Source organism: Apteryx rowi, unplaced genomic scaffold, assembly GCF_003343035.1.
Source record: "Apteryx rowi isolate R43461 unplaced genomic scaffold, aptRow1 scaffold_379, whole genome shotgun sequence".
NCBI classification, from domain to species: Eukaryota; Metazoa; Chordata; class Aves; order Apterygiformes; family Apterygidae; genus Apteryx; species Apteryx rowi.
The window spans coordinates 484,321-492,559 of record NW_020450296.1 but is presented as its reverse complement, the minus strand read 5'-3'; the positions used below and the strand labels follow the sequence as shown (position 1 = coordinate 492,559).

Genomic DNA, 8,239 nt, shown 5'->3' with positions numbered 1-8,239 from the left:
GTTTGCAAGCGCCCGGGATGCTGCAGCGCCTGCAGCTCCTAGCACGTGGCCCCGTGCGCCGGCCGCGACCCCCCCCCTTCCCTTCCCCGCAATAAATAACACCAACGGCCCCCGCGGATCCTTCCCCGGGGGCTCGGGGCAGCCGGAGGCACATGTGTGGGACGGGAGGAGAAGTCCGGAGCGGGCTTCGAGGAAATCCCTCCCCGTTTCTTCGGGGAAATCCCCCGCGCGCCGGGAGCGGGGGGTCAGAGACCGGGCGCCCCGTTCGGGAGCCAGCCGCCGCCGCGGTCCTTGCGGGCGGGCGGCGGGGAGGCGGGCGGCTCGTGGTGCTCCTCGGGGAGCGGGTCCGTCTCGGCGTCGGAAGGCTCGCCGGAGCCGCGCCGCCGGTTCTGGGGGCTGTAGAAGAAGGAGAGGGTGCGGAAAGCGGGCGCCATGTGGTCCCTGAGGCGCTCCAGCAGCTGGACGAAGGAAGGGCGCTGGCGCGGGTTCTGCTGCCAGCACAGGCACATCAGCTCGTGGCTGCGGGAGAGAGGGCGCCCGCTTGGGTCTGGGGGGGTCCCGGCGCCCCCAGGCCGCCCCGTGCCCCTGCCCACAGCGGCGCCCTGCCGCAGCCCCCTGCTGCTAGACCAGAAGCCAGGGTGATGGGCACCCGCGGCTCTCCCCACTCACAGTTGGTCGGGGCAGTTCTCGGGCCTCTCCAGGACGCCGTTGTCCATGACGAAGCGCAGGACCTGCTCGTTGGACATGCCCTGGTAGGGCTGCTCGGCCAGCGTGGCGATCTCCCACAGCACCACCCCGAAGGACCTGCCGGCAGGCGCCGCCGGTCAGCCCGGGGGACGTCCCCGCGCCCCGCGGCTGCTTGCCCCCCTCGCTCGCCCCGGCACCCACCAGACGTCCGAGTGCGTGTTGAAGATGCCGTCCTTCAGGGCCTCGGGGGACATCCAGCGCACGGGGAGCAGCCCCTTGCCGCCTTTGCGGTAATAATCCGTCTCGTAGATGTCCCGGGTCATGCCGAAATCTGGAGGAGGAGGAGGAGGAGGAGGAGGAGGAGGAGGAGGAGGAGGAGCAGACATGAGCCCCAGGAGGTGCAGGGTGCCGGGATCGTGCCCACGCAGCGCTGGGCGCCCACCTCCGATCTTGACGGTGAAGTCCTCGGAGACCATGCAGTTGCGGGCGGCGAGGTCCCGGTGCACGAACTTGTTGGCGTGGAGGTAGGCCATGCCGTCGGCGATCTCGCCCGCCATCTGGATCATGTCCTTGAGCGCGGGCGGGGGCAGCCCGGGGTTGTTCTGCACCGAGCGCACAGAGAGAGAGACGGGGCTGGGCGCGCACGGTGCCCAGGCCCCCCAAAAACAAGGCTTGAGGGCATCTGGGGTGAGTGATGGACCATCCGCATCTCCCCAGGGCCCCGCTCCCATGCCAGCCCCTCACCTCGGCGTCAGGCCTGAGCGAGCGCAGGTAGCTCTTCAAGTCCCCGCGCGTCATCAGCTCCATGATGACCAAGGCCGGCTGGCCCTGGGACACGACGCCGAGGAGCCGGACCTGGGCAGGGGCGAGGGTGGGTGAGCAGCTGCAGCCCCCCCCCGGCACCGTCCTCCCTCCCTCCCTCCACACGTCCCGGCCGCCCACCTACCACGTGGTGGCACTTGAAGGCTTTCATGACGGAGGCCTCGTTGAGGAACTCGATGCGCTCCCGCATGGTGGCCAGCTCGTTGACCGTCTTCAGGGCCACCTTGGTCTCCTGGCCCTCGGCCTCGATGTCCTGCGCCAGCCCCTCGTACACCATCCCGAAGGAACCCTGCCCCAGCTCCCGGATCACCGTGATCTTCTCCCGTGACACCTCCCACTCGTCGGGGATGTACACTGCGGGGCGAGGGGGGGGGACCGCCCCGTCACCGTCCCCATCCCTGCGGGCACGGCCCCCCCAGGAGCTTGGGGGGTCCCACCTGGGTGAACCCCTCATGCCACCCGCAAAGGGATGCAGAGCTTTGAGGGCAAAGCGTGGGGACATCCAGCAAAGACCAGCTCAGGGACCAGCTCCCACTGGGCGCCTTGGGGACCCTCCCTATCTCGTGCCTCAGTTTCCCCCCCTGCGAGGGTCCCGCAAGGAACCCCTCCGGGGAGGCACATCTGCCCGTCTCTCTACGTACTGTCCGAGGCGCTGAAGTATTCGGGGTTGACGGAGGCGTAGAGGGTCCCGCTGGGGTAACCATCGTTGCTCCTGCAAGGGATGGACATCGCTCAGGGGTTGCTCCTGCCCCGGCCTGGGAGGGGGAAGGAGGGACGAGGGCGCGATGCCACCTCCCACGGCCCTTCCCCAGCCTCGGCTCCTGCTCCGGGGGCAGCCAGGGCTGTGACCAAGCCCGGCGGTTGTGGACGGAGGGTGCTACCTCTTCTTGTTGTAGAAGAAGACGAAGACGGCGAGGCAGGAGATGAGCACCATGAGGGCCACGGGCGTGACGGTGAGCAGGACGTAGAAGCTGCCGGACTCCTCCTCGGCTGCCGGGGACACGTGCCCATGAGCGAGGGATGGGTCTAGCGCCCAGTAGACCCTGCCATGCACGGCCGGATGCCCCATCCCATGGCCACCCAGCCCCGTGTGCCACATGGGGCTGAGCACTTGGCACCCCTGGGTGCCTCCTGCCCCACATGTCATGGACATCCCCCAGTCCTACAGCTCCCCAGTCCAGCAGCGTCACCTGATCCTCCAGGGCCCCATCCAGCAGCATCCCCCAATTCCCTGGTGCCTTCACCCAGCATTCCCCTGATCCCCCGGCTCCCTGGCCCAGCAGCATCCCCGATTCCCTGTCCCACAGCCCGGGGCCCCCGCTGGCACCGTGTCCTCCTGCCACCTACCCCGTACCTGGCCCCAGGATGTAAAACTTGATGAGCCCCGTCCATGAGCCGTTGCCAGCCAGCGAGGTGGCCCGGACCTTGGCGGAGTAGTTGCCCGGCTGGAGCAGAGCCAGGTGGACACCGCCGTACTTGGAGTAGCGGTGGCGGGAGACGCAGACGACGGTGGTGACCTCCTGGGGGGAGTGAGGGGGCAGTGGCATTTTCTCCCCCCACAAGCCCGGGCTCGGCTGTACAAGCCTCCGGTTCCTGCCCCATAACCGAAACCCGGGGACCAGGACCGGGGTGCCCAGCCAGCCCACCGACCTGGGGCTGTTGGTGGGGTCCTCACCTCGTTCTCACGGCTGTACTTGATCTCATACTTGAGGATGAGCCCGTTGGGGTTCCTGGGCTCTTCCCAGCGCAGCAGGACGCTGTTCTTGCTGGCTGGCTCCCATGTGACGTTGCCGGGAATGTTATCGGCTTGCACTAGAGAAGGGCACGGTGGGATGAGCTTCCAGATCCGGTGCTAAACCCTTTACCAAAGGAACCAGGATCCAAGAGCATCCCGGGCATCGGAGAGGGGCCAGGCCCCGGTCTCGTCCCAGGGCAAAGAAGGGGAGGCTGGGTCTGCCCCCCCGCGCGCCCGGCACCTACGTTCGGGCATGGTCCTGGCGAAGACGAAGGTGGCGGCGCTGCAGCCCACGGTGTGGGCGGCGTGGTTGCAGGCGTGGATGTCGATGCGGTACTCGGTGAAGTGCCGCAGCTGGGACAGCACCGTCCGGTCGCGAACCACCTTGTCCTCGAAGATCTGGAAGTCGGGCTTGGGCTCACCACCAGCGCGGCTCGGGGCTGGCGCGTTCCCCGGCGGCTCCACCGACGAGACGTTCGCCGGGGCCTGGCCGGTGCTGGTCACTGGTGGGACGTCGCGGCGCCGCTTCGGGCTCCTGCAGGGCAGGGAGACGGGGATGGGATGTGGGGAAGCAGGACACCTGGGCTCCCTCCCCAAAGGGAGCAAGGGAGGAGAGACCCCTCGTTGCTTTTGCAGGCGGCTTAGCGTGCTCAGCCTGCAGCCTGGCCCTCGCTCACCTCTGCGGGTTCTTGTTCACCGATGTCACCTTCCACGGTGGCCTGAGACAGCGAGAAATCGATTAAGGGATCTGCAGGGAGCAGCCAAGGGATCCCCTTCCCTGGGGCAGACCCACGCCGTGGCCAAGCACCAGGGTCCTTCCCCTGGCCCCAGGATGTCCCCAAGGACAGCACCTGGGGATGATGATGGAGTTGTGGAGGAAGTTCTCAAACTTCTTCTGGAAGGACTCGGCTTCGCCCTCCATGCGGAGCCGCCCATCGGCAGGGCGGCAGGGGCAGCAGCCCTCCTCGGCGTCCTGCTCCACCTCGGGGCCGGCCCCGTCCTCGGCGCTGAAGCGCGTGTCCGCGCTGCTCGTCGGCAGCTTCAGGCCTGCGGGCGCAGCCGGGCAGGGCTGGCAACGCCGTGCCCGGCGTCCCCATCCCGGCGGCAGGAGGGATCCAGGAGTCCCGCCCTGGCATCCCCATCCCCTGGCTCGGGGGGACCTGCCCGTCCTGCCTGCCCCCTCGGCTCTGTCCCTGTCCTGCCCCATCCCCGTCCCAGCCGTCACCTTTGTGGCAGTAGTCGTTGACGTAGAGCTCCATGTCCTCGGCCAGCTGCTGCCACAGCACCAGGTAGTAGGTGATGTTGCCGTTGCGCTGTGTGGGCGGCTTCCAGCGCACCACGATGTGCGAGGAGGAGTTGGACATGGAGATGACATCTCGGGGCACCGTCGGGGCTGGGCGGACACGAGGACATTAGTCTGGACACCCCGTCCCTCCCATGGGATCCCCCTTCCTGGCATGGCCCTTACCCGCCGGCATGGTGCGGATGTAGACCACCTCGCTCTGCGCCCCATAGTTGCGCCCTTCCTCGGCCGTGGTGAGGGTGATGGCGCGGACGAAGATGGCGTATTGGGTCCAAGGCCGGAGGTTGAGCAGGGCCACCCCGGGCTCCTGCTCGGTGCTGAGGGGCAGCTCCACGTCCACCACGTTCCAGCTGTGCGCCCCGCAGGCGTCCTGCCCCACGTACTCCGACACGTTCTGGAAGGGCCTGGCCCCAGGGCATCAAGGACCGCGCGGTGGCCCCGGTCCTCCCGTCCCCGCGGGAACCCGGCCCCAGGGATGCCACTGGGGTCCACCAGCCCCAGGAGAGCCACAGCCGGTTCTGCGGGGATGCTCCGGGCTGGGATTGCACCCACCACCCCACGCTCTAGGCAAGGGGGACAAGCGAGCAGGGGACGGGGGGACCACTTACGACTCCTTGTAGTAGACGATGAAGCTGAGGAGGTCCCGGTACTCGGGGGGCCGGTAGCGCTCCCACTTGAGGAAGATGCGGTCGGACTCGGTGACATTGGAGATGAAGCGGAGGGTCTGGGTCTTGCCTGCGGAGGGGCGCAGGGCTCGGGTTGGGGGTTGTAGCACCTTCCTGCGGCCCCAGGACCAGGTGCCCACCACAGCGCCCACCATCCACGGCCCCGCACTCACAGGACGCCCGGTCCCCGTTGGTGCGGGGGTTGATCTCGGCCTTGTTCTGCCGCCCCTTGGTGCCCGTGACCTCCTCCATGCGGTAGATCTCGGCCAAGCACAGCTTGGGGTTGAAGGCGAAGTACATCTTGCCCACGGGGATGGAGAGGATGTGGTGGCTCCAGTCCCAGAGCTGCTGCAGGTTCTGGTTGTCCAGGACGTACAGGGTGTAATTCCTGGAGGAGGAGATGCACATGGAGACAGTGGGCAGAGATACCCCCAAAGCCACGTCCCACCCCAACACCCTGAACTCGTCCATCTGTCCTCACCCATCCACCATGGAGTCACCGCGGATCAGCTTGAGGTTCTTGAAGAAGGACAAGGAGACGAGGGCAAAGGAGTGCTTGATCTTCAGGAAGCCTGTGATGGTCTCGATGAGGCCCAGGCTGCTCTGCAGCTCCGAGGCCAGGTTATCTGGGGATACCCAAGGCGTTGAGCGCGGTGCAGGGAGCGTTGCTGGCCTTCGCATCACACCCCCCCCCCCCGGCTCACGTGGCAGCACACGGGACCCCGAGGAGGAGACCCCAGCACCCGGCAATACCGACCCATTAATCCACCCACCGGTGCAATGAAAGACACCCCCCCGCTCTTGCCCCATCTCTGGTCCCTGGAGCACCAGGGCGCGCGGGAGGGATTTGCACGAGGACGGACCCGCGGGCGGGGAGGCGACCGGCGCCGGCACTCACAGCCCCGGCGGATGTTAACGATGAGGTTGCCTTCGACGAGGGTGCATCCCGCCAGTTCCTGCGCCGCCCGGGTCGAGTCGATGGTCTTGGTGCCCACCTTGCACTCCTTGGGGCACAGCCCCTCGCACTTGTGGCAGAAGATGCTGCGGGCGGGTGGGAAGGAGGGGACGTGAGCCGCGCGCGGGCGTCCCCCTCCGCCGGCGGGTTGCGGCACCCCCCCCCCGCTTCCCACCTGCTCTCGTTCCTGGTGTATCCCGAGGGGCACTCGGAGAGGCACTGCCGCCGGTGGATGACGAACTTGGAGGCGTCGCGGGGGTTCTCGGAGACCTTGCGGAGGCTGGCGCAGTACTCGGCCGTGACGCACCGCCAGCCCTCGTACTCGTAGGTGCGGGCCGGGCAGGAGGGCAGGCAGTGCCCGTTGAAGTGGAAGTGGCGGCAGGCGACGCAAGCCCGGCTGTCGCGGGGCCGCCCGCAGCCCCCCAGGCACTCGGCGTGGCAGCACTCGCCCGCCGCCGTGCACGCCGAGCCCGCGCCGCACGGGCACACTGCGGGGAGACAGGCGGCGCGCCGTGGGGCTGGCCCAAAGGGGCTTTTCCCGGAGGAAAGGTTGCAGGGGGCCCTCGTGCCGCTGCCGGCTCGGAGCCGGCGAGGGGCTGCCCGTTGGCAGCGGGGTGGAAGCAAAGGGTCTGGGCTTTGCACGGGGTGAGAAGCAGGAGGTGGGAAGGGCTGGGGCAGGAGGGGAGTTTCCGCCACCCTCTTGCCGCAGGGGGCAAGGAAAGAAGGCTGGATGGATGGATGGATGAACAGGTGGATGGACAGACAGCAGAACGGATGGGTGGGTAGGTGCAGGAATGGACAGCAGGATGGATGAGTGGATGGATAGCAGGATGGATGGATAGCAGGATGGATGAGTGAGTGGGTAGATGGCTGGATAGATGGGTGGATGAACAGGTAGATGAATGGGTCAATGGAGAGATAGCAGGACAGATGGGTGGGTGGATGGAGGGATGGATAGCAGGTTGGATAGCAGGTTGGATAAATAGATGCATAGCAGCGTGGATGGCTGGATAGGTGGCCAGATGGGTGGACGACCAGGCGGATGGACAGAGCGCTGGACGGATGGATGGGCAGGTGGGTGAGGGCTGTCGAGGCCCATCCCCTGCTGAGCCCCAGCTCCCCGGAGGAGCAGCGGGAGCCGCGCGGTGCTGCTGGTGCTGGGGCAGCGGCCGGGGTTACGGCCCTGATAAGGATCTGTGTTTATAGTATATATTTCATTACCAGGCCTCCTGTTTACAGCAAACGAGCCCGGGAGGGGCCTCTATTTACCTCCCCACCAGGAAAACACGGCGGCTGGGAGCCGGCCTCTCCCCCGGCCGATGATACAGCGCGGATCCGATTACTGCCGCCGCGGCACCCTCCCGGCAGCAGGGCAGGGCCAGTGGGACGGCCGCGTGCCGGGGCACCCCCAGGCCCAGCCGCCCTCCCAGACACCCCCGGCCCCCCTGGCCCAGGGGTTGCAAAGCTCGTGGCTCGTTTCGGCGTTGCCAGCGACGCGATGACGCCGGGCGACCACCGGCACCCACCTTTCTGGCAGTAGCTGGAGGTCCAGCAGCGATAATCGAGCTGCCCGTTGACGCTGGTCTGCACGCAGGGCTTCTCCACGTCCAGGATGCCCGGGCAGACGTCGGCGCACTCCTCCACCAGCTTGTTGCCCACGATGTAGTTGTTGTCCACGGCGTCGGGCAGCAGCAGCCCCCAGTCGATGGTGGAGATGTGGCAGAGCTCCTGGTTGCGCTCGATGCGCACCGAGCCGCGCAGCACGTGGGTCAGGCTGTGCAGCCCGATGTCCCGCAGGTGGGGCATCTCGAAGATGACCAGGGCATAGCTGAAGAAGAGGCTGGTGCCGCGGATGACGGAGAGGTTGGGGAAGAGGTCCCGGAGGCTCTCCAGCCCGTAGACGCGGAAGAGCAGCAGGTACTCGGTGATCATGAGGAGGCGCGGGAAGCTGAGCCCCCGGAAGTCCTCGGCGCCCGTGGTGAACATGAGCAGGATCTGCAGGTTGCCCTCGATGATGGAGCAGTTTTCCAGCTTCTGGAGCTGGGAGACGTCATTGCGGATGTCCATGCTGC

General features: G+C 67.4%; 1 protein-coding gene across 1 annotated transcript; it reads right to left on the bottom strand.

Moving 5' to 3' along the window:
- Positions 1-161: 161 nt before the first annotated feature.
- Positions 162-8,235, bottom strand: INSRR (insulin receptor related receptor). Its single transcript, XM_026073800.1, has 21 exons — positions 7,694-8,235; positions 6,343-6,655; positions 6,111-6,253; positions 5,694-5,838; positions 5,386-5,600; positions 5,156-5,282; positions 4,713-4,951; positions 4,470-4,637; positions 4,096-4,291; positions 3,922-3,963; positions 3,490-3,779; positions 3,185-3,321; positions 2,864-3,029; positions 2,391-2,499; positions 2,151-2,221; positions 1,634-1,863; positions 1,432-1,542; positions 1,130-1,289; positions 889-1,018; positions 670-804; positions 162-519 (listed from the first exon to the last, which is right to left on the bottom strand). Exons 1-21 carry the CDS (start codon positions 8,232-8,234, stop codon positions 246-248), a joined length of 3,942 nt encoding a protein of 1,313 aa, XP_025929585.1. The 5' UTR covers position 8,235; the 3' UTR covers positions 162-245.
- Between the last annotated feature and the right edge of the window lie 4 nt (positions 8,236-8,239).